The following is a 26,323-nucleotide window of genomic DNA, read 5'->3' on the forward strand; positions in this document are numbered from 1 at the left end:
GTTAAGATTTGTAAATGATATGAGGTCGCGAAAATGTTGGATTGATTTATCATAAAAAAAAACAGACCTCGTAACCGATCACAACAAAGTCGGATTGCTCGAAGTCTGTTGAAAGATTGAGCACATTTAGCTTTTTATTCTTTTGTGTATAACCCAGAAGAAAATTCAAAAACAATTGATATTATTAACATTGTTTTGTCAATATTCTTACGCGTAAATCGTTAAATAATAACGAAAAAAACAATGGTACTCATCAATATTTTTCGTTATTTCACACCAATGTTTTTTAACAGTAAAGAAACAAATTTTAAGACACTTCCTCGAATACGTGTTAGTTTGTGATGGTTGTCATAGAAACTAAATGCAAACACAATATTTAAGTATGGTAGACGTAACAATGTATTATCTGCTACTTTGACCGCTAGCTTTGGGAATTCAGAATTATCTTTATCAATGTGAAAAATGAGCAAGAAATATTTAAATAATTTAAGAGCTGTAAGGAAGACGTTTCGATAAAATATCATATTTTGTGTTGATAATTAATTTATATTTTAATCGAGTTATTATATTTTTTTTTTGTATCAATTTATTATTAAATAAACTAACCATCACTCGCGGCAGACCTATATCTTATTTGAAACTACAATGAAAAGTTTAGCAAAGTTAATGATGTAAATTGAAAAAAAAGGTAAACGAAAAAAGGTTGGAGAAGCAGAGAAAATGAAGAAAGAATTTCAATGTAACAAAATACTTTTAAGTAATGAAAACGTGAACGATTTTTTCATGCCAGCAGTAAGTTTATTTTTTATTTACTGGTTGGTAATAAATTTTTTGAGTGTTTTGCTTTTCCCGGGTCTTTTTTCGCGTATTCAAAGTAGTATTTACATGATTTTTGTTGAGCACAGTAGAATCTCCATATAATAAACCTCCGACTGATTTATGTGGACAAATGGAGTTACTAACTATAGTTCAAAAAAGTTTCAAGTTTATTTTATCAGTAGGCTTGATTTAATAGCTAAGTAAGTGCGTATATCAAATAACTTATGCATATCAAACACGAATAGAGAACTTTTCTCTTCTATTTGGAAGTCCAGTGTGAAATTTAAGATGGTTTCAAATGTTGTGTTTGCCCTCAGTGATCATAAACGTTTTTCAGCATCTAAAGGTAACAGTTCTTTTTTAGTCCCTTCAAGAATACTAAATTACCCTCAACGCCATGTAACTGATGAAGAAAATCAAAGCATATTTCCCAAAAGAGGACAAAAAGTGATTTTTAATTATGGTTTTCAAGTAACAAATAAATGTGAGATATCTTAACAATAATAAAGAATGCTACATCCTTCAATCAGTGTTCCTTTTTCTTTTTCATTGTTATCGTGAATAAATGCAACCAAGATCCGCTTTTTAAGCGAAATTAACAAATTGATATTATCTTTTTCCCATTTAAATAAAATAAACAAAAATAATTTAACAAAAATGGCAATGAGTTTCACTGTTCATATTTTTTTGATTTTTTTGTTTTATTTTTTCCGTATTTTTTGTCCAATTTATTTTTTAAAGTTTCTGCAGTAGGCATGTCACAGTTTTTCATCTATCAGATATTTATATGCATTCTGATTGGACAAAGATACTTTCTTTTTCTGATTTCGAAAATTAGTTGAATAATTTCTACTCTCGAACATGAAAATGCGCATGCTTAGAACAAAATTTACATCAAAAATGGATTTTTTTAATCAAAAATGAGGTTTTTTTATCTTTCTCATTTTTTGAACATCAATAGCAATCAAACAAAACCAAACGCATGCCAGCTAAAACTCTTCTCTTTACCACGTTGTTATCTTGTTTAGTGGAAAGGAGTTCACCAAACAGTTTTACTGACAATACGAGGTTTCTTTGCAACATATCTGATTACCTTAATGATTATCAGCATCATTGAAGCAAATTCCGTCGTATGGTTGACATTTGCAACATCTTGGAACTACGCAATTAATACCGCATATTTTCTAAGTGCTTTCTCTATATCCTTATATGGACATATGAATTCATCAAAAACGAATGACGTTGAAAGAGCAGGGGAAAAGGAGCGGAGTGATTTCAAATTACCAGTAAAATTCCAACTATTCTGGATTCTTTTTAACATCTCAATCACACTGTGTTTGGTTGTGGTGATTATCTACTGGCCGTTGTTGCATGATCCTGATATACCACGAAACGGTTTACAAACATATCTAACCATAGATCGTCATGGGATTAACTTTCTTTTCTTGGTAATAGACTTCTTCCTACATAAAACTCCATTGAGATTTTTACATTTCGTGTACCCGTCATTACTAGCTGTGGTTTACTTGGTATTTAACGTACTTTACTGGGTGTCCACAGACAACATTGTTTACCCTATTTTTGATTGGAATAAAAATCCTGGAATGGCTTCTGGATACGCTGTTGGAATTTTGCTGATTGTCATGTTGGCGCATTTTGTTTGGTATTGGTTAAACAAAGGAAAAGAAACGCTTGTTTCAAGCGTTCAAAAATAAAGTGAACGGTCATGTGTGAATGACACTGAAATTTTCCAAGGCGTTGTAGGTATAATATGTATACCTTTTTGTGCCTTTGAAATATTCAAGCACAAAATCATATCGAAACTGATGATCTAATGATGATTTTAATGTATAATAAAAACTTGAGTGGTGGCATTATACCTGAAACAAGCTTCAGTACATCTACAGAACGACGTATGTGCTATAACTGATCGAATACAGAAAAAGTGGAATAAAATTCTTTCATATAAGTTTAATCTAGTTAAATGGGGAAACGGTGTCGCAATATAATGTTTTAGGAGTATTACTAATATATCTAAAAAAATACTAATCAGGCTGCAAATCTTCGTAAGCACTGGATAGGATTAACAAGTTAAATATATGAAGTTGTCAAAAGTGTATAAACTAAGGAGGTAATTTATGGCTTGTACTGCACATTATGTAAAAATGTAAATACGGACAGACGATCTTAGAGTTTAAATGCCGACTTATATATTATATTTTGTTCTTGCGCGATTGGCGCGATAATTTCAGAAGTAGAACATGTACATTTTCACAGGCCAACCAATAGTCTTCTTTAATGAAGTTAATTCATTTCAATATATACCACACCAAGATTATTTAAGGTATACCAAAAATGCAAGAAAGTTAGTTTTTTGTGTTCCACCCGGTTCTGTAATATGTTTTTTCTGCAATAATCGCCCAAACTGGCGCCACACACGTCAAGTGCTGATTAACTTTTTTTGCTTTGACGGAGTAACAGTAGGTTTCAAATTTTTGAATAAGAGATAAGCGCTTTACTGGATTTGTGACACATTATATACCTGTTCTATGTTCTCTATGCGCGAATGTGTGATACACTTAATCCTCTGATAGACTCCTTCAACCCGAACTCAGATCTTCCAGCTAGTTTTGTATATAACCTGGCTACCAACCATAACAATCCCACATCATTGTGAGAACCTCATAACGAACATAAAACAAATGCGCTTCTGGAGCCATGGCATGGTAATAAGTGGCTTAAAATCTTAAAATAAATATGATCAAGATGTGGCCATTCCTCATTATAAGCACATCAGAAAGATATTTTTGTTCTGTAACCCTCGTTGTGGGTACCTTAAAATTCTGTAAATCCAATCGAAAATTGTTTAGATCGTCCTCGTACTTTGCTTGTAGCTAGCTAGCTACTTATGGCGTTTCTTTGCATTGTCTTCAGTATAAAGTCATAATTTCTTTGCCAAAACTGCCCCGAAATCCTGGTTAAATTCGAAAAAAAAGTGTGGTTTTATCTTATGGTTTGCAGATTTTTTGATGCTCTTGTTAGTATATGTTAGCCTGAGAGTTCGACTTCCCGTATGTAAAGGAAAAAATTGTCTTCAAAACCCGTATGCCGTCTGTCTGTTTATCGGCGCACAAATAGCACCGTAGCAGCTACGGCTTCTTCTTGCCGCAAAGTCATTTAAAAAGGACGGGTTTGATTTATTTTATATTGTATTATATTTTATTATTTTATTGTATTGCAATTAATTCTTAAAAAGTAATTATGGTCAAAAGTGAAAAAAAATTATTTGCATTTAAAAACAAACTTGAAAATCATAAAATCTGACTACCCATTTTTAAATATACGCCTTGTAATCCGTTCGTTTGATGAGTCCACCCTGAAGTTCTAGCGATGGCAGCATGCCTGGTAGACAATCTAATGTAGCTATGGCCATTTTGAAGAAAGTTTGTAAGATCTTTTTTGACCTTTCAATTTCTAAAAAATTTAATATTTGTTTTTGTGTGTCTTTTTGCATGTTAAGATCAATATACTGTCACGTTATCCAGCCATATATAAATCTTAAAGAAACCAGTTTTAAGATTTTATAACGCGATTTTTTAAGTTTTTTTTATTCTAGCTAATATTATTTCTTTTTGCGTTAGGGTTGTGACTATCTAGGTAGGTTTTTAGCTATTTTTGGCTAAAAAGTGAAAGTGGCAAATGCAGTTTGGTTGCAACAAAATTCTTAATACTCAATGCAGTAAGGTCTTTACAAGTTCTACTGTAATATTAATTTTGGCAAAAGTCTAAAGTTTATTGATTCAATGAGACAACAACATTTAACGAAAACTTGAGAACAGCAGGTTTCGTGCAATTTTCACGGGCTAACAATAAATGCAAATTTCTTCATAAATAATATTCTTTTAAATATGGCTAAGTTGAACTTTATTACAGGTATCCTGTAGATTAAATAATTTACTGACGTGCGAACCCGTGGATATTCTCACGGCATAACAACAAGTTCTATATTAACAATCAGAAGATTTGTTGTCAAACGCCGGGTTTAGCGCCCTACGTAAATTGTAATACGTCCTTCAAGCTACGCGATTGTTCAAATCTTTTAAAGTGTAGTGTCACAATTTGGGTAAAACCAATGAGAAGTCGAAATGTTATACATCGGCATTCTTCAATTTTGATTTTTACATAATATAGCCTGTCTGCCGTACCGTGTACAAACCTTTATCACATATAAAATAATAAAGGGGCTTCGAACAGCTGAAGTAAAATTTCCGTCATCGATGTTACTCTCCATCTACATTCTGAATACCATTGTCTAATAACCAGACCACCGGAAGTTTGAGGTACAAGATATTATACGCACTTTATTGCAACAATATAGATCACTGTTTATTAATAATTACTTTCTTGACGATCTGCTACTTTTTAGTGGTATTGTCTGAAAGGGCAGTTTCGAAAGATCAAATTATTTCCTACTATATTCTATATGTGAATTAAGTACTATAGTTAAATTTTTGCAGAGTGAAGGCTCAAAATGTGCACATCTCCACCCAAGGTGAATTGTAGGTCCAATCGAAGATAAAGTAACTGGTAGCAAGCCACGTGAAAAGATTCACTAAGGCAGACAAACAATAGAAGGATTCTGGGTTTAATTGATAACGTAAGTAATGACCTGTTCATAATATCACAAGTTTATCAACCGTTAGATCTCTGCTCATAGAGCTTGGAACGCTGATCATAATAAAGTGTAGAATTACATGCTTTCGACGAGGGGTTGTAAAATGCAAAAGCATTTAAAAATGCAAAAGAAGTAAAAACATTTATTTTGATATATATAGTTGAACACAGTCAGGGTTAACTGTGTCAGATAGCAAAACCCGGTATAAAAACGCGTTATATACGTGCTTTACCCGAAATAATTCCAGACGTTCCGTAAGTTGCCCGAGTCCGTTTTGTAATTATTTTTCTAATTAGCCGTATTTATACCGAAAAGAATAATCAACCTGAGTCAAAATGTTTGTCGGAGGTGATTAGTTCGGCACATGAACAACTTATAGTAATATTGTCTAATAGACCTATAGACCTACCTGTTTATAACGTAAAATATCAGGCTAATACACTTACAAACCTGAATCAAATCTAAATGTTGTAAATGGAGAAACAAACTAATAGACCTTTTCCGATTTTCCTAATTATGTCAAACTCAATTAAAGAGTTCGATACTAAAAATTATTCTTATCCCTAAGTTTCTTAGCAAAAGGTAGAACAAATTACCTAAATTCGTAATTATTTCTGTTCGTTTAAGTGCCTCAATTGCGAACTGAAAGTTACGGTCAAACCCTTTATATACCTGAGCTTTCCAAGAATAGCCTTGTTTTCAAATTAATTATTTTCTTCAAATTTAAATAAAATCCAACCAGAACATTATATTGCTCTTAAAACTTCATTTTTGTCATGATAATTTAATATTCTATCTGAATGTCCTTATTTGAAGAGGACAGAACCATAAAAAAATTTTGGATGATGTCATAATTATTATAATTTATGAAATTCGGAAAAGGTGTATGCATCTATCAAAGTCCCCACATCAGAACAATGCATTTGCCGTACAATATTATAAGCTATTGTAGGAGTGAAAATATAAATATGTGATTTTCTGGAAGAGATACAACGTAGCTAGCTAGCTACATTGTGATCTAACCAACTAGAACATAACAAACTTGAAAATGACTTTAGTTTGATCTAAATTTCCTCGCTTAACAAAAATAATCATATAACATTACAAATTTTTAAGTTTTTAACGTTATTGGAGTTTACATTAAGGGGTAATTCAATAATTACGAAACGCCCAAATTCGCCATTTTTTACCACCCAAACACCTTGTAACGCATCGTAACAAAACTAGGACCACCTACCTATCCCCCTTGTTACGTAATATCTCCAATTTTAAGACCTCATCTATTTATTTCCTATAGTACCGAAAATATCATGTAACAAATAATCAGGCAAACTAGTGCTCTAATATGAGAAAAAGATATAACAGAAGTAAGTCCAGAGGCAAGAAACAAATTCAAGATGCAGATCATACACTAAAAAAACTGTGAATATCTATAAATAAAAATTTTCTGTTTCATGACAAAGAGATGTCCCCCCCTCACCCCACTAAATTTTCGTAACACTTCGTAACAAAAATGATCATATACCCATATCCCCTAACTCCATAGATATATATATATGTATATTCATTCCATGGTCGTGAATATATTATACAAATACATTGTACCAACTACCACCTGGTTAAAAGCTAGTCCTGACAGTCAGGTGACTTATCACTTTGTCAAGAGATGGGGCGGGTCTGCGTAGTAAGATTAGCTATCGCCTGGATTTTCAAATCTAGGGTATGCAGAATATTTCTTTGAAACGTTTACAAACATATCTGACTATTTTCCTGTCAATTTTAAATTTCTGTTTTGTGTGCCTTCCAACTTTTGGGCAGAAATTCTTCTTGGTGAAGAAAGCACGAAGAGGCGTCGCCATTTTGTTTTTACGTAGCTCAGTTTTGTATAAAGTCACATTCACATAGTCCTCACATAGTCCTATGGGGATATTACTGCAAAAGGTTTTTCAGGGATATTATTGGGATTGATGTGGTTTTTCAATTTGTTTTTCCCAGTTTATATTTGCATGAAGCATGAAGCAGATGTACTTGTATTCATAGGCTTTCATAAGGCTGTTGCATTCACTTGTAGCAAAAAACCGTTACTTAAACGCCAACTAATTTCCGCTGCCTACATGGACTTTGTCTACGATTTATACATTTTGTGGTATAAGTCTTAATTGACCAAATACCGTTGGTATCGCAATAAGTATCATTGACTAGTTCTAAGATGTAAAACATTTCTTCTTGATCGATTTTATGATAAACAGACTGACCAAGTACCTGAACTATGTCGCCATAATTCTTTCCGTTTAATTGTTTATTCTCCAGTTCTTTCTGGCGTCAGTTCTTTTTAACTTTTTGGTTTATTGTTGTTTCATCTAGTAGTTTTGTTTTTTATTGCGTGAAATACATGATGTTTTGAGTTGTATTTTTGAATTGCGTTCATATAGAGACTCAAATTAATTTGTTGTATGTTTTTGTTTGATATCTCTTACATCGGTTTAATGAGAAATTCAATATAGAACATCTTCGAAATTTTAAAGCTCGAAATACGTGATGTGTTACCACATTTTTGTTTTAAGAGTTTTATCACATGTTTAAAATTTGTATTTTTTTGTTGTATTTTATAACTAATAACTTGAAATATATGTATATTATAATCAATTTATACTTGCGGGAAAAGCTGGGGTATATTTTTAAAGTTTCATTTCCATTTATGATCGCCTGGAACTTCTCACACTCATTTTTATGCACCTATGTGCTCCTGTCTAAAATCCCGCCCAGTCTGCAAAATACACATTTTGATCATGTGACATTTTCTAAAGCGTTTTAAATATTTTTCCATTGTCAGAGTAGAAACTAATGCATTTTCACAATTCCCATGATGCTTATTTGAATTTAGAAGTTCGTCTGGAAAATACACGTTTTGGTCATGTGAATTTTTTGAATACATTTATTTTTGGTGCCCAAACTGCTGCCTTTTTTCTTTATCACTGCCAAAAACAGTTTTTAGGATTTAGGCCTTTCTTCTCAGTTCCAAGTTTCATAACTTTGGATTGGCTCGGGCTTAAGACTTAGTTTTGATACTCTGTCAAATGGTATTAAATTAGAAGGAATTAGAAGGATCATATCGAAATCAAAAAATGAACAAGAGTGGCCACTAACAGACATGGATGATGAACATGCATAACAGCGCAATAAAAATATTTCTCCATCCCCTTAGAAAACATCGCAAGAGGTTAGACAATGGGGCAATTGGAAGTAAAAATTTGTACCTATAATATATATTTAAAGTCGATAGAAATATAAGATGTGAAAATAAAAATACAAGATCGGGAGACTTAATTTATAATTTACAAAACAAAAAAAACTACCTAAAATATATGAGTATGTAAAGTGGATGCATGGATGATAGTAAGACAAATGGAAACAAACAAAAGAGCCATTGACACAAGAAATTAAACTTCTGACTTCCCATCTGATCAGGGTGGACATTTTGCACAAAAATTCAACAAAAATAATCAAAAAAATAATCAAAGGGATCTTAGAAATCAAAAGATTTTATTTTAATTATTTTTTTTTAAATTATACGCACGCTGTTTCTTTAATAAGAATATTATTTGAGGTTAATAAAAAAGAACAGAGAAATTGGAATAATGACAAGCCTGGTTTAGAATTTTGATATTTAAAAAAAATCTGGCTACAAAAATTAGATTTAACACTGGATCCATGATAATAAAAATATATTTATCGGCAGAAATATCTATTGTATTCTTGTTTGGATAAATCAAGCGGTGTATCATATCCTCTACACACAACAAGTATCAAAAATTTTATTCCAAAAATGCAAAATTTCACGAATACGGATGTTCTATACACGTTTAAAGAAATCAAAAATGGACAGTATTACTAAATCAACTCGACGTAATTGGCAGGGAATAATCCATTCCTTCCATCAGGACCATCTCCTCTCCACCATCCCTCATCAATCTGTTCAATGTTACGAATAATGTCGTCTGGATCAAACGATATTTCCGTTTCATCAGCTAGATAAAAGTCAGAAATTTCAAAGGCATGAATTTTAGAGAAAATTTTTAAATTTAAATTTCGGTTACAAAATAGAGCGGCGAAGAGAGTAACCCATTACTGTAAAGATTGGACTAGACATATTAAATGAACCCGGGCATTTAGTAAACACAATCACATTAAAATCCAATCCATTATCGTACACAAAGGATTTTCTGTGGGATGGGGAGCGTGGGGGGCTTCGCGAGAGCAAACCCTGGTTTTGCGCAAATGGTGAGATATTGAAAATTTGCACCTCTTGATTGCCAGATAATAAATTGATCACAATACAAATAGGATTTGGTTTTAACTAAGCGAGTTAATTTTTATTTTTCATATTCTTACACTCCCTTCCTCCCTTCACACTTATTTCTTACGGCACTGTACTAATAAATTAGTTCATACCTGCTTGGTAATCATATAGAGCTTTTGCACATACACCATTGCCAGCTGAGGGTGTGCTTTCAACCTGAGGAGGTGAGTCTATCAGTTCAACATAATTGGCAGGAAACATGCCATGGGCTCCGTTAGGCGCTGTACCTCTCCACCAACCTTCGTCAATTTTTTCAATGTTGGTAATAACATCTTCAGGATCAAAAGTGATTTCTGATGGATCAGCTGCAACAGAAAGAATAAAAAAGAATTGAAAGGCCATTCAGAGAGTACCAACAACAAAAGGTTAATAATTCTAACGTTTGCTCTTCGAAATATAACATGCAAACATTTTGATAAATACCTGCTTGGTAGTCGTAAAGAGCTCTTGCTGTCAAACCATTTGATTGACTGTTGTCGGCCTAAAGAAAATGATTATTTTCGCAGAATCCGCGATAATTTTGACAGGTGCTTCGGCGAGGTAAAAACTTGCTAATTTGCCTGCATTAAGGTATTGACAAGGTTGTAGTATTTTGTGAGGTTAAGAAAAACAACAACAAGACAACAGAAGCAAATCAAAAGCACGACAAAAAAAATCAACAACAAAACGAACACTCTTACCACTTGCTTTATTTCTTTCAAGTCGTCGATGTTGTCGTACAGTTCGTCCTAAAGGATTAGAAGATAAAAGTTAATTTAACAGAAACAGCTATCCAAATCCAGTGAATATATACTAAATCTGCAATCCAATTTAAAACATTTGTTCGATAAAGTTTATCAGTTGTCTGTTTAATTCGACATTTTTAACTAAAGTAAATATTCTGACATGCTGCGTTCGAATTAGGAGTCGTCTATTACAACGAAAATAGCAAGAAAATAATACCCTTACCGCTGGCTCTGGGGGTAAAGATTTAGCTGGCTCTACAGGAACAGGTGGCAATGATTCACGTATAGGCTCAGGGGAAGGCTGTCTAATAGGCTCAGGAGTAGGCTCCCGAACTGGTTCAGGTGAAGGCTGCCTGACTGGTTCAGGTGATGGCTGTCTGACTGGTTCAGGTGATGGCTGTCTGATAGGTTCTGGGGAAGGTTGTCTGACAGGTTCTGGGGAAGGTTTGCGCGGCGGTGCTGGAAGAACTTTCTTTTTTGGTGCCGTCACTGGAGGTGGAGCTTTAGCAGGTTCCTTATCAAATGTGTCTCTTGGCGAAGAGTCCCCAAACGATTCTTGCCGCTTGCGAATCAACTGATTTGCCTCCTATATAAAAAGATAAATGATTCGTTTCATTTCAGTAGATTCTAAATTATGGCAATAACACAGCCAGAGCTTCTTAAAGCAAAAAAAATGCATTTTTTCTGTTTTCTCATAGGATAAAACATTTCCAAATAAGCGAATTTGGTGATTAAAAACTTTTTTTTCAAAACGTTTTTAGTATTTTCGTTTTTGTGGAAAATGCAGTGTATTATGTGAAAAACTACTTTTGAGCAAATTTTCTTGAAGAATGAGACCAGTTTTAAATGTAATAAAAGTTTAATTGAATATTTGGATAATAGGTAACTATGAAACATAGAACATCACACGCGACAATATTTTCACCCGTAAAAAAACCACACTATGTATACTATAAACACGGACGACTCGAATTGTCGTCGTGGACACACTTAATGAAACGTCTTCAAAATCTTCTGTTTCCCTAACTTCAATGTTCTCCCTAGATTGTTAGTCGCTTAGGCTAGAAAAAATTAGAACCACGTGAATCTAACAATGCAAATGGAGAAGGAAAGGGAGCGGTATCAATAATTTTCCACTAAATTTTATTAGATATCGTATGGAAATCTAACCTCAATTGAACACCGATTTAAAATTTTAAATGTGGCCATTTTAGGCTCCTTATATGATTGCTATGCAATAGCACATAAAAATAATAAATAAAAAATGAAAAAAATAAAATAATCTTTCACAAGATAAGCTTCACAACAGGTCGCGATATTGTCGCGTCAATATATTCTAGCCACGCCTAACTGAATCTAATCAATCATCTGTAACACACTAACCTTATGACAGATGTTCACAAATGCTTATGTTAAAGATACTTCAAAGCACGTTAGACGTTATCAAACACTTTTTCATCCAGCAACGCTGTGATGTATCTTACTTCACAGCGTTGCATCTTAGACAGCTAACAAAAGTTTATATTTTTAGAAACATAACATAAATAGGAAAAACCAAAAGATAATTTATAGGATAACATTTTTTTGTTAAAAGAAACAAATCACCAGCTGGTGTTTTATCCAACCAAATAAAATCAACAATAAATCGAAGATAAAAAGGTATTTTTTTTTATATTTTTTCTTTTTTAATACAACAACAATGATTTGACTAAAAAATTAAACTATTGAGTTCATTTATATCCATGTACGACATGAAGGTGAGCGCTTATTAATTATTTGCTTCATGTAATTCTCCAAGCTTTTTTGTGTCATAGAAATGACTTTGTGAGATGCATTAAATGGTTTAATTTGTAACTCTATGCGATACCGTGTTTCCTTTACATAATATTACATTAAAAAAATAAACAATATTCTTCTGCACGTTTCTTGTGACGATTAGGCTCACACAAATATGACACTGTTTTGCTTGTTGCTCATTGTTGCAAAGAATGTCGATATTAAAAACTCAGTGGATTTAAAATTGTCAACATTCCCTGCTTTTTTTGTTGTCGGAGTGGTGCGAGGTTGATTTTTCTGTATGTAGATAGCTTTGTTACTAATTCTCTGGCGAGGTTGTTTGCTTAGATTTATAGCAACTATTTTTGTTGCTATGGGGTATACCGTGCTGTATCAACCCCGTAGTGAAGGCTTCTAAGCCAATCAACGCAGCAGATTTGCCGTATAAACCGATTGAAAATAGCTATCAGTTAATAATGCACCCATTTTTCACGCCTGAAACTTTTTTTGATCTTCGATATTCTTTAGAATTAGTCGAAGCTCACTCCATGGAATTCCACGTAATTCGGTCGCCGCTAATAGCTGCTACCGTCTTAAAAAATTATACACCTTGGTACATTCGAATAAGCAACGAAAAATAGCAATGAGGTTAAAGGCTTCATGTGGGCTATGATATTACTTTTGTTTTTAAATTTTAACAGGTGTGAGCCTCGGTGTTTATAAAACAAGAAGTGTACCCAAATTACGAGCGTTTCAAACGCATAAAAAGTTAACTAAATTCAGGCTTAAGAAACAAACTTAGCAAAACAGAATGTTTTATCCGTAGCTACCACCTCCGTCTATACTTTTAAAATATACTAATTCCCTCACTAATTCTGATCAGAAAGACAGTTTGATACAATTTAAAAATAAATAAATAAAAAAACAACTGTTTTAGCGACATAACCAATCAATTTGCTAATTTGTTCTTCCATCCCATTATTGACCATAACTCATGCATTTTACAAAAAGTTTAACAGGGATCATTTTAAAAATCGAAAAGGATCACCATAGGAGACCTAAAACATTGCATTCCTATTGTTTTACTTAAACTAGTTTTGCATTAAAGGGAGAAACCAAACTTAATTTCTAATTCTTTAAAGCCCAAAATTTAAACAAGACAGTCCCAATTTTATTATACCAATGCCACGCCCAAATTTATGTAACCACAATGATGTACCTAAAATTGGTCATTTTTCTAAACAAACTATTATGAAAAGAAATTGTATATATCCATCAGATACTGAATGGGATTTTTTAGTAGCAAAACGAATCTGTGCAAAATGGTTTCATTGAATAGTTCAATCACGCTTTTAATAATTTAATATAAAAGTAGTCACATAAGAAATGCAAACATTTAAAAATAAAACTAAAAAAAAAAACTAAAAAAAAACTGTGTGTATCAATAAATTATTGTTTTCTATTTGAACCAATACAAATTATTTTTCTGGGGATAAAAAAAGGGTAACAGAAAGCAGGTGCACTTTCTAAACTTGTGAAACTGTGTATAAATTTCCACAGGAGGTGTACACATTGTATGTAACACTTACATGCAAAATAGAATAGTAGATTCAACACCAGTGGCAACGAAAGGAAAACTCAAAAGGTTCAGTGGTTAGTAATCTAACTGCATTTGTAGTTGGCGATAGAATAAAAAGAGAATAATTTTGTACTTCTTGCCGACTGATTTTTTGCAAGCTTTTTTTTTCTATGTTATATAATAAGGATGAAACAACAAAATGAGAATCTTTTACCTACACATCGATGATTTCATTAAACCTGGAGTGGTGGTTTGTCGTTATTTTACGACCTCCTTCGTGCAGCAGCTGTCTGGGTTTTTAAAAAACTTATATACACAAAAAAATATAACAAATATATAATAAAAACAACTATAATTAATAGAAATGAGACAAGTTGGAATGATGGGAGAAGATTTGTAAGGTATATCAGTAAACTGGATATATTTAATTGGATTTCCGTGATGTTATGTCTCTTGGTGGTATTTGCTATCACCGTTATTATTTTTTATATTTTCACCGTTACCCCGTCATGCCTTGAGTGAATTGGTGGAATAAGGCCCCAAACCTGAGGTTGAGTTCACAAAAATCACCCCAGGTGTCTTAATCGATAGGGTGGTCTATGATTTAAACTAAGAACTTATTCGATTATTTACAATATACTTTAAGGAAAGAAAAGATTGCACAAGATTGCAAAATTAAAGATAGTGAATTTATGATCGAAAAAATCGTAAATTGCGGTACTAAGGATTACGAATCTGATATTGTGTCAAGAAATTGCGGAATTCAAAATTGTGAATTGAAGAAAGACCCATGAATGTTTCGCGAAACACTTGATAAACCTTTTTCCCTGTGGTCAATAAGATTTGTTCCTTTAAAACTTTTTTCGGTGCAAATAACTGAGGAGTTTTTACTGCAAACTTTCATATAGCAAAAAAACGACAAAAATAACTCTTCTTTTTCTTGTAAATCGACAAAATTAAATTGCACACTTTTTTTTCGTGGAATCGCGGAAAGAAAGATTGCTAATTTTGTTCAAATTCGCAATCTTTTCTTCCCTTAAAATAATCTCAAAGTTCATAGGACAACAAAGGTGCAAGGGCATAAGGGTGTTGCGCTTAAAAAGGTACAAAAAACATGAACACTTGATCAAGATAAATTTTTAATTTCCGCTAAAATTTCCGGAGTGTTTTCTCTTAATTTAATTCTATACTCCAACCTATTTTTTTTTTAAATAAATTCATTAAAATTAATTTTTGTGTGTTTTAACATGAAAAAAGAAAACAAAAACGTTTTTTTTTAGACAGCACATTTCTCCTCTGCGAAGATTTATCTCATGTGATCACATAACGTGTTGCGCAACTATTGCATAACGCATGACCCAAAAGCGTTCTCAAAAGCCGCTTTTGGTTTTCATGATTTACGTTTTTTTCAGACAGCAAATTTTTTCTGCGTAGGTTTACCGCTTTTAATTTTTATGATTTGGCAGCACGATTTTACATACAACACTTGATGGAAAAACGAAATTCGATACTGCTTTCAATAACGATACACGGTCAAACACACTTAAACATTAACGCCAACAATTGATGTAAAACCTACGTCATGTTTGGACTTGTTTTTCTAAGCATTTCTACGTCTTGCAAATCATGACTGCACTAAAACCCAATCACTCCGGCGTAGATGCTAAATAAAAATCCCACACAACGCTAGCACGAAATAAACAGAAAAACACAGGAGGAGAAGATCAAAACATTCAAGTGTAAACACACGAACAACCATTGATTATTTATCTTTTAGAGAAAAAATGGATCATAAAAAAAAGGGTTGATGGGCATAAAAGTTTATATTGAACTGATTATAAAACTCGATAAAAGTACTAAAAAAGTGGAATCTATTTCATCTCAAGATAACGTTATACTTAAAATAGAATTTTTCTCAGGTCAACACTACAGAAATTAATGAAAAGCAAAGAGTCTGCGCTTCCCTACAAAACAAAGTTTGTATACTTTTTTTCTGTTTATTAGTTAGGTAGAGTTGTGGATTACAGGTGATTAAGGTTGGTCTACACTACGTGTGATTAAGGTTGGTTTACACTATGCATATTTTAGTTTTATTAAGCTTCTATTTTTACGAATTACTAACGCGTGAAGTATTTAGCAAGCATTTCGAAATAACTCTCCAGATGATCAACATTTGCGTTCACCATTGTGTAAAGCGATGCTGTTTTAGAGAAGAAGAAATTAACGACAGCTGCTCATCTCTTTTGAGGTTATATTTCATTTAGATTGATCGGTATTTGCTTCGTTTTTTTATTTATAAAAAGCTTGTTGATAAAATTCGCAACTGCTAGAACCTAGAGAGATAATTAGAGAGTCGTAACTATTCGAGAGGCCATAATTAAAAAGCTTGCAAAATTGCACTTTTTCTTTATAAGAATATGGTTTAAAAACAAGCCGGACAAGTTTTACCGAAAGTATGATTTTTTACTGATGACTTCGTCTCTTTTGCTGTTGTAATTTAAAATAGAGGGACTTTCACAAGTAATCGCTTACTTTAGATTCGAGGTGGCTCATTCTTTTTTACCTTTATCGAATCTTTAATAAATGAAACTCAGGCTAAGTATAAAAAAATATAACGGACATATATATTTTTGAAAAAAGCGACTATAGAATTATGGGCTATTAGATTTGTGATAATATTACCTACAAAGAATCAGCAGGTATATTTTTTTTTATTAGGAAACACGAGGCTAAGATTACAGGGCAAACATTAAAATATAAAAAAAATTGAACTAAGTATGAAACAGCGGCAGGGCTGTATAATTTTTTTTGCTGAAATAAGTCTTTTTAAAGTTAAGGACATCTAGCTTGAGCCAAAAAAGTTGTTAGTTTGGATTTGTTCAATTGGATCGTATATATGTTTTCAATCACAGCTCTTAAAATTACGGGCACCGAAAAGAAATTTTAATCCCAAATAAAAATTAAGAACTCAGGGAATCCTTAACCTTATCATTATGAGGATGTTTTTAAAAAGGATGAATCTAAATTATTTTCAATAATGTTAAAATTATCAGGTGGAGTCACACGACGCGTATTGTATAACACAGACGTGTTGTGATTAGTCAGGAATTGTTAATGAAATTTCGATTTACATGCATGAAAGCAATTATTCCTATATCTTATTAAAAAATTCCAAAATAGAACTTGTTTTAACGAGACAACAAACTTATAAAATGAAGAGTTTTAAAACTAAAACTGACAATAAACTCATTCGATTAGCATTTCTTAAACTAAAGGCTAAAGCTTTAATACAATTATCCGTGTTTTAAGCTTTACATACTAAACTCAATTAAACGAGTCTCTATGGGTCACATAATATATTTTCTTTGTAAGCATGTGAGTCTATAATGAAATTATTATTTGTCGAAGCAGTGATATGTTTATCTTTAGCATATACTCTCGATAAATATTTTTTTTCTTATGAAGCTATAATATTACAATACGTGCTAATCTGTTTGTAATATTTCAAACTGAATTTATTCTGAGCAGGATAAAAAACCAACCAAGTGATGAACCAACATGAACGCAAATTTCGGTAAACTTGATATTTTATTAAAATACAATGTAAGAATTTACCGAGGATGGAGATGTACTAACGAGGGTTGCTATATTTGATTAAATTCAAAACATTTATCATAAATCTTCATTTTAAAAAGAAAAAGAAAGTTACAAAAAAATGCTGACTGATGAACTAAACACAAAACTTTTACTTCCTCCTGTTATCATCATATAATTAAACAATGCAACGCGTCAGCATGTTTACGACACCAAATTGCCCAACCAATCAGCTCATTAATTAGATCTCCGATCAACCATTTTGTGTTTCCACCTTCCATGTTCACAAGTAAGTCGGGTGCTTTTGTAGGCTTACTATTATTGGTTTAAAAAGTGGATCTTTGTAAAGCTGGCAAATTAATCGAGGCAACGCAACATGGTTGGAGAGACAAATAAATTACATCAATATTTTGTCACAAAATAAACTCTAACGCACCAATAAAAAACAGACAAACATATATTTCGAAATAATTTCTTTTTCACACAAAAGATTAACGACGGTTAATTCCAGAATAACCAAAGTAATTTAATCGGCGTTTCTAAAAGTGTTATTTTTAAATCAAGAAAGGACTTTGGTTCGGTTGAAGACGTACAGTTTTGTGTTCGAAGGCGAGATACCCTGTGGTAAGTTGTGACTGGAAGTGAGAATTCCTGTGCAAGTGGGGCGCCCTGTGGCAATTGTAATATCGCGGGAATACTTATGTTATTGAATACGATTCCCTTGTGCAAGTAGTGAACCACTAATTTGGGTAAAGAATTTTTGTTAACAAGTTTTTTGTACCTGAGACTGTACCTGAGACTGCCCTCTGTTATAATCTGTTTTTCTGATTAATTCTATCGTTCCATACACACATATTAGTCGTTTATTTTACTTGCTTATATTATTATTATTTAATTATTTACACGAGATTAGCTTTTTTGTGGGCATAATAGTCTAGATTCCAACATTAACATAGGCAACACATATGATTTTCTGCGAAATTATCATTACATTTTTAAAGGAAAAACAGCAAAAATTATACGCGAAATATTAACAACTTTTTCTTAATATTTCTGGTTATAACATTATGAGGGGGGGGGGGGGGGGATTCCTTGATATAATGAAGGTAATTGATATAATGAAGGTAATTAAAGCTTATAAATCACTTCGACAAACAATTTTTTGTGGAAATGCTTTGTTTTGGTGCGTCATCCAGCAAGAGGCAAGGAGTGATTGGACAAGACCATTTTCTTGTTGACTCGCTTATTCTAAACACGTTTACTAGATTTGACACTTAATACTTCTGTTCAGTTTATTCGAATTACAAACGTCTACAAATTATTTGAATCGTATGATAAAGCGTCCTTTGAAAGAACACGGGCTGGATTTAGGGTTTAGTTTGTATTTGGTTGTATGTTTGTTGGATTTTGTCTGCAAAAGTTAAATTATAACAAGTTTCGTTATGCAGAGATTAAAATAAACGGGTCTGTCTGAAATTCAGCTCGACTCTGTCTGTTAATCTCATTAAATCTTTAATGTGAAAACGCAGTAAACGATTAGGGCTGGTTAGGCGAGACAAATATCTTTTGTGATATATATTCGTATTTTCTTTATATGTAAGTGTACCTTTGTTCATTATTTTAAAATGGCATCTCTAATAAAATGTTATTTTTATTATTTAGCAAGATTAAACAAAACAACAAAACACAACAACTAAGAGAATATCCTAAACACAGAATTACTACAACACAAGAGATAGATAATGAAGTCAAGTGCAACAATATTTTTAACTCTTCTAAATTGGCTATATTTAATATCAAAAACAGAGACTGAAAGTTGTGGTCGGATGCCGGTTGAATTTAAAAACATCAAAAACGCAACATTTATCATCGGTGGGATGTTTCCAGTTCACTATTACAGTAGCAACGCCAAGGGCTATTTATACAACAGCCCTGGTTTGATGTGGATAGAAGCAATGCAATTCGCTCTCTCTGAAATCAACAACAGCACAACCTTGTTACCAGGCGTCAAGCTAGGATTTAAAATTTACGACAGTTGTAACACGATTAATATAGCCGTAGAAGCTGCTCTGCGGTTGACACAAGGCTTCAAAGACTTTCGTTCGAACGAAACTTGTCCGTGCGGTAAAACAATGAAGCCTGCGATAGCATTAGTGGGAGACGCAGCGTCAGCGACAACGACGCGTGTGGCTGCGGTATTATCCGCGTCGAGAACAACGCAGATTAGTTACTCCAGCACTTCGACTGATCTGAGTGCAAAGCATTTGTATCCGTCATTTCTACGGACAATTCCGCCAGATAATTTTCAAGCGATTCTTATAACCGACTTGATGAGAAGGTTTAAATGGAAATACGTCAACGTCGTGGCTTGCGACGACAGCTATGGTCGAGTCGGAGTAAATGAACTCTTACCACGATTTAAAAAGTTCAACATTTGCGTTGCTATTAACGAAGTCTACGACGTAAAAAACGATATTAATCAAACATATACTAACCAAGTCATACAAAAATTGATCGACGAAAAGGAAGCGACTGTTATTGTATTATGGTGTCAAAGACCTGAAGCAGTGAAAGTTTTGGAAGCAGCACAAGAGTTGAAATTGTATCACAGAACGTGGATAGCTACTGAAGCTTACGGTAGATCTTCAAGTATACATAAAATACATCCGAATGTCGTGAAAGGAATGTTCGGTATAATTCCAGCCCAACTTAGTTACCAACCCTTTGAGAATCATTTAAAGAGCGTTACACCATATCAACAGCATGAAAATCCATGGCTACACGAATATTGGACAACCAAAAAAAATTGCAGCCGCAGCGGGTTCACCTATATTTGTGAAAAGCAAAACACTGATTTGACGGATTTGCCGACAAATAAATATGTGAACGTTATTGACGCCGTCTACGCCATAGCGTACGGCTTACAGAACTATCTAAATGATTACAAGCATCATACTCACAAAGCCGTTGAAGCCGATGAATTGCTGGAGTACGTCAAAAACGTAACATTTATCGGCAAAAGTAACGCCGACGTTTCTTTTAATCACTTGGGAGATCCTGGCGACGCGACGTATTCGTTGACGAATTTAAAGTACGACGCTGTAAGCAAAACGCTGTCACATCACGAAGTTGGAATGTGGAACTACAAAACCCGAAATATAACATTCACGGATTCTAACTTGCAATTTGCAAACGATTCATCAGAAGTGCCGTCTTCATCCTGTGCTGAAGTTTGCTTACCTGGTTATAAGGGACTGACATTCGGCGACCGTCCGTGTTGCTGGAAATGCGTCAGATGTCCGCCAATGACAGTGCAGCCTAATTACGGACAGTTAGTGTGCACGGAATGTCTTAACAGTAAACTTCCAAATAAAAACCAAACAGAGTGCATACAACCCGAGCTACAAAAGTTAAAAACAAACGACGCGAATGGAATTCTTCTGATCTTCTTCACGGTGGTGGGTTATATTGTAATACTCACAAGCACATTTATATTTTACAAAAACAGAAACACTCCGATTGTGAAGGCATCAAACACAAATCTCTCCCTACTACAGCTCTTCAGCATGCTCTGTATACTCACCCTGCCAGCTCTAATCTTCAAAAGCGACACTACCGAAGAACTATGTGGAGTACGCTTATTTTATTTCGTTTGTTTCTACACTATCGCAGTTTCGGTAACATTCACGAAAGCAGACAGACTGTTACGAATTTTTAAAGCGTCGAAATCAGGGATATTGGCAAAACGAAGCATCGTCAGAGGAAACGGCGTGCAATTTGTTACTGTTCTGGTGTTAACCATTATTGCATTGCTGTTATGTACAGTAATTTACGTTCCGTTTCGCCCAAATATTGAAAAGATTGTACATTACGTTGGTGACGAAATTCATGTGACAAAGTATTGCAGTGGTTACTACGATTCTATATTGTTTATATTGATCGGCTACATCGCCATGATTGCGCTAATATGCGGTGTTTACGCGTTTAAGGCGCGTAAACTACCCGAAACGTACAACGAAGCTCGATACACAAGTTTCGCCATGTTTACGTTTTTGCTGATATGGATGATGTTCGTTCCACTGTACTTTAGCACAACATCGAAAATTAACCAGTTGTCGATTTGGTGTTTCATCTCTTTTGCTGCAGTAGTGGTCATATATACCACCATGTACCTACCGAAATTACTCATTATATTATTTAAACCGAAAGAGAACACGGCCGAAAGATTTCGCGAAAAGTTGAAATTTCGAACGAATATAGACGTAAACACCAGTCCTCATACAACAGAACCGACAATTTTACCGGACAATAATAAAAATAACCGCGAAAGTAAATACATTATCAATAAACATTAACATTTTCTCTGAACGTTTATATGCTTGGATGTGTATATGTTTGGATAGTAGCTATATGAGATGTTTATCGTATGTAAGAATAGCAAACTTTTCTTTTTCTTAAGCATTTTCTTTGAATTCAAGTAGCTATATATATTTTTTTAATGAGAATTTTTATGTTGTACAAATAGAAAAAAGAATTTAAATAAACCAAGGTAATACACCAAGAGAAAATTTCACTGATTCCCTGGATGAATATCCAGACTATATATATGAAAAGCACAGACCAATAAAATTTTTAATTTCAACATGGGCCTACAAAAAAAACACAGGAAGTATGATAAAAATACCTTTCTAGCCATTCCAAACATAAAGACCAAAAAAAACTGATGGCGTAGTCTAATTCGTACACGCGTTTTTTTTATATAAGAATACTTTTTTTTTGTTTTAACATATTCTTAACATTTTCTAATTCTGATATATATATTTTAGCACAAGTTAAAATTAAATAATCTTTGAATGCAAGCTACTGCAAAAATCACCCACACAATGCAGTTGTTTCAGCTGACAGACAGATTGAGTAAAAAAAGAAAAAAAGATCTTAAGAACAAGGTTAGGCTCAGATGTCATTTAGCGTCCATCAAATCAATTCACAGTAGCTGTAATGAAAAAAAAAAGTAAAACCCGTATATATTCCTTTACAGGAAAACCAAAGTGAAACAGACTTGTCTAAGCATTTATGTTGAAATAAATGAGCCCGCTTAACCATTAAGGAACTTCCTTACTTGACTTTTTTTATAGCACAAAGCAAAGCAAAGAAAATTCCATGAAACAAAAAGCCTAGCACGCTTGCTTTGTTTATTAAGACGCCACATAAATAAAAACAAAAATATTTGACGCTCAAGTCATGGAAAAAAAAGGAAACCATTGTAGCTTACTAAAATTTGACTGGTTTTAATAAAAAAAAACGAGTGCATATTCTTATATAAAAGTGTGTGATCACTGAGACGGAAAAGCCTACGAATGGAAACATCGACCATGAGGCAATTATGATGCTGCAATGTATGATCACAAAATTTAAAACCTCACCATAGAAATTAAACGAGGTAATTAGCTACATCCAGCGTTTAATTTATTGTTTTGATAAGTGAATAGATATAATTTTTTGTACTAATTGCTACTCTTTCTTACTTCGGTGCCTTTTTGTGTCGCATGTTTCCTATCGATGTTTAATAAAGGGTAACTAAAAAATTAATAATTAAAAGAACTGATGATAGGTTTGGATTAAAAAAAAGATTCGCGTCCCTACTCTCGTGCTTACATGTCATGAAACTTGAAATCCAAAATAGCATCTTGTGACGTGTACTATTTTCGTATCAAATATTCAAAATGGTTGAAATTTTTTTCCATGTTTGTAAATCGACCTACGACACCCAAACGGAATTCCAACTGACTAAAGTTAATAAAAAGTATTTTGATGTAAATTTAAAAACCGTTTCAAAAGTCTGAAAGTGACTGTACTAGGAAACATTAGAAAATGAAAGGTCTTAGCTCAACCACAAATCCTTAAAGAGTTTCAAACGTAACTCGACACAAACTGATGAGTCATGGAAAGAAAATAAGGAAGTTAATTCTCAACATTTTAGCTAACAACTATGAAGTGAGGTTTGTACTGTCCAAATAAATTACAAAAAAAATATTCCTCGAACAACAGCCATACATTAAACGGAGAAATCTTGGCGTAACGAAAGTTTTGTCAAAAACGCACAGTTAAATCGAAGCCAAATTTAAAAGCCATTTTTTCAAACATAACACTTTAGGTACATATAGACTCCAATAGGGGAATTTGTTAAAGAACAAAAGTATTTCATCCTAACGACCTTATAGGCAGCGTTTTCATTTTAAATATTTTTCTCCAATAAAAAATAGCGTAGTACATTCCAACTCTGATTGTGTTTTCCAATAAGCATATATTAGCTTGGTATCAAATTTAATCTCCAAAATAAGATATGCAAAAACAGGAATTAGCTAAAGTTTCAAGCACAAGGCTTGAATAACCAAATTTAAAAGACCATTTTAAGTGAAAAACAGCCTTTAATATGGCTTTGTAGACATTATATATATTCAAAAAAATGACACATGATCTATAATAGAAAGATTGTAAAGTTTGATCTTAAACTCAACAAAAAAGCGCTATAGCGAGTTTCGATCGAATCATACATTAGTGGTATAAAAAAACTCGCTGTGCGGGGTACGTTGTAATGAAGCATTGCGTTAAGTAGAAACCTAATGTGAAGTTCACGGTGATGACTTAAATGCAACGAAAGTGTCATGTGCTACACGAATTCGTAATAAAATAATAATAAAAAGGTTAATTGAGCTGAATTATGCGTAATTAGTAATGTACTACCTATGCTGATTCATTGTGAAGAGGTTTTTATATCCAGTTTTAATCTCCGAAGAAAACTGGCTGATTATGCGATAAACATTTTCACAAATAGCTAGCTAGCGATTTAAGAGATCTAATTTTAATTTTTTAAAAAGAATTACATAATTCTATTTCGAGTTCTTTATTAACAAAAGTAATTATTTATTGTTAACGCGAAAAACAAACGAGTGTTTTTGCTTCAGCGGAAATTGCAACAACCAAGAATTGGAACCAGATTAGAAAAACCATTAAAACAAAATTCGTATCAAACGGTATCCGTTACAATAAAAATCATTACCGCTCAAAACATTTTTGTATAGTTAACTATCCGTTTTATTTTTTTTTCCTTTTCCGGAAAAATCGGAATATTATCGAGCTGTTGTGACACAAGAGCGATGTTTTCATGCATGTTACAATTATTATAAGAGTGTACTGAAGTCACGAATTCTACTGTTATGCACAGAGATTCTTTTTTTTGTCATGTCAGCTGTTCTAAACATCCTCAAGTTTCTCTCCTCCCAATACTATTTTTTAAAACAATGTTGCTAAATGTTGCCATATCCACATAAATTTGTTCTGTGCTTGTGAACATGTAAAGCGAAAGTATGTTTGATATGAAGACGAAAACGATTGTTCGCTGATTGCAAGTGTAGCTTCCATTAGAAGGAGCTTCAAACACTTCGAAAAATACTTTTTTTTTTCTGAAATTCTGGATAACTTCAGTAATGCCTAATTTTTCCTGATCATGTGAGGAACTTGAAAGACCAGCCACTTGCGTTAATAGCAGGCTTGCATTAAAAGCAGATTGGTAGGTAATTCATTTACACCATCTTCCCTGTTGGCGGGCTTTAAAATGAGCTGCTAAAAAACTGTCGTGTTTTCATGTTCTTTCGATTCCGATTAAAATAACTTTTTTTTTTACATGTTTTTAGGTTATTTGGTTAGATTCGATATCTCAGTGTAAATTTGTGCTGCCGCAGCACGTTCTGTTTCCATAGTTTTTGTGGAAATAAACGGTTCGTGGAGCAGATTGTTCCATAATGCAGAAATTGCAGAGAGTTCAGCTAGCGCAATTTTGATGTTGGTTAGCTTACACCACAGTTAAAACATTTGAAGGTCATAAGTGATGTTGTTCGCCTATTTCGAGAAAAAAAGCCGAAAAACGCACAATTTTCTACCTATTATTGCCAGGGTTGTAGTTGAACCGCAGAGGAAATTCTTGGAGCCATAGGGCTTCTTGTTCTCCATTACTTTAGCATAGATCCGACTGTTTTTGAACGTTATGTTTTATCGTAAAACACTTGCTTTACTGTTTTTAAGTCGTAAACAGCAGGGAACGGACGAGTTTTAAGAGAGAGAAGAAAACAATATTCTCATTTTGTATTTTTTTTAAAAAAAATTATTGAGGGGAGGTGCAGTAATATAAAATTGATTTGTCTTAAATACGGTACAGTAAAAAAATGCCTTTCAAAAGTCATTTTTTAAATCAGAAGATAAAACAAAACAAAAAAGAAACGAAACTTTAAAGCGGAATATTTACTTTCTTTTTGTTTCCTTCAAAGTAAACAATTAGGATTTCTTGAAGGAGGAGTTTTCTAAAGGCTGAAATACACGGTCAGTTTAAAATGATCATTTTAAAATGATCATTTAAACATGTTTGAAGTTTATCATTTTAAAATGATGAACTTCTGCATAGAAATTGCTAGACGGTGTTGTTTTACTATGACGCCATTAAGTTTTTTGAGTATATTTCAGTTATTCTGTATAAACAGAAGGAGTATAGACGATAGTAAACATTTTCAATTTTTTTCGAGTACAAATTTAATATATTACAAGAATAATTTTCAAGATGGGAACTAAAGCGCAGAAAACGGAATCAACTGAGAATTTTATAAGTGCATATTCGAACACTTCTTCCACACGCAATTCTCATAAAAGAGTATTATATACCCCAAGTTCTGTTCTTCTACCGAGCCATGGCTTCACCCAAGTAGATCTATTTCTTCTGCGTTTTTTTCTTTTTGAAAGAATGG

The 26,323-nt window shown here is 33.1% G+C and overlaps 3 protein-coding genes across 3 annotated transcripts in view; 2 read left to right on the top strand and 1 right to left on the bottom strand.

The window, feature by feature from the left end:
- The first annotated feature begins 509 nt into the window (after nucleotides 1-509).
- On the top strand, nucleotides 510-3,437 carry LOC130645153 (protein rolling stone-like). Its single transcript, XM_057451044.1, has 2 exons — nucleotides 510-792; nucleotides 1,848-3,437. Exons 1-2 carry the CDS (start codon nucleotides 721-723, stop codon nucleotides 2,532-2,534), a joined length of 759 nt encoding a protein of 252 aa, XP_057307027.1. The 5' UTR covers nucleotides 510-720; the 3' UTR covers nucleotides 2,535-3,437.
- A 5,307-nt stretch (nucleotides 3,438-8,744) lies between these two features.
- LOC130645158 (drebrin-like protein) overlaps nucleotides 8,745-26,323 on the bottom strand; it is a 30,082-nt gene continuing 12,503 nt past the window's right edge. Inside the window, exons 10-14 of the mRNA XM_057451048.1 lie at nucleotides 10,803-11,165; nucleotides 10,535-10,582; nucleotides 10,278-10,335; nucleotides 9,947-10,159; nucleotides 8,745-9,522 (exon numbers count right to left, since the gene is read on the bottom strand). Of these exons, the coding sequence (XP_057307031.1) occupies nucleotides 9,386-9,522; nucleotides 9,947-10,159; nucleotides 10,278-10,335; nucleotides 10,535-10,582; nucleotides 10,803-11,165 (819 nt within the window). The 3' untranslated portion in view covers nucleotides 8,745-9,385. The remainder of the gene's footprint in view (nucleotides 9,523-9,946; nucleotides 10,160-10,277; nucleotides 10,336-10,534; nucleotides 10,583-10,802; nucleotides 11,166-26,323) is intronic.
- Nucleotides 17,998-22,124, top strand: LOC130645154 (extracellular calcium-sensing receptor-like). The gene is made up of 2 exons (XM_057451045.1): nucleotides 17,998-18,277; nucleotides 19,191-22,124. Exon 2 carries the CDS (start codon nucleotides 19,271-19,273, stop codon nucleotides 21,881-21,883), a length of 2,613 nt encoding a protein of 870 aa, XP_057307028.1. The 5' UTR covers nucleotides 17,998-18,277; nucleotides 19,191-19,270; the 3' UTR covers nucleotides 21,884-22,124.

The sequence above is a fragment of the Hydractinia symbiolongicarpus genome, chromosome 5, assembly GCF_029227915.1.
Source record: "Hydractinia symbiolongicarpus strain clone_291-10 chromosome 5, HSymV2.1, whole genome shotgun sequence".
Taxonomy (NCBI): Eukaryota; Metazoa; Cnidaria; class Hydrozoa; order Anthoathecata; family Hydractiniidae; genus Hydractinia; species Hydractinia symbiolongicarpus.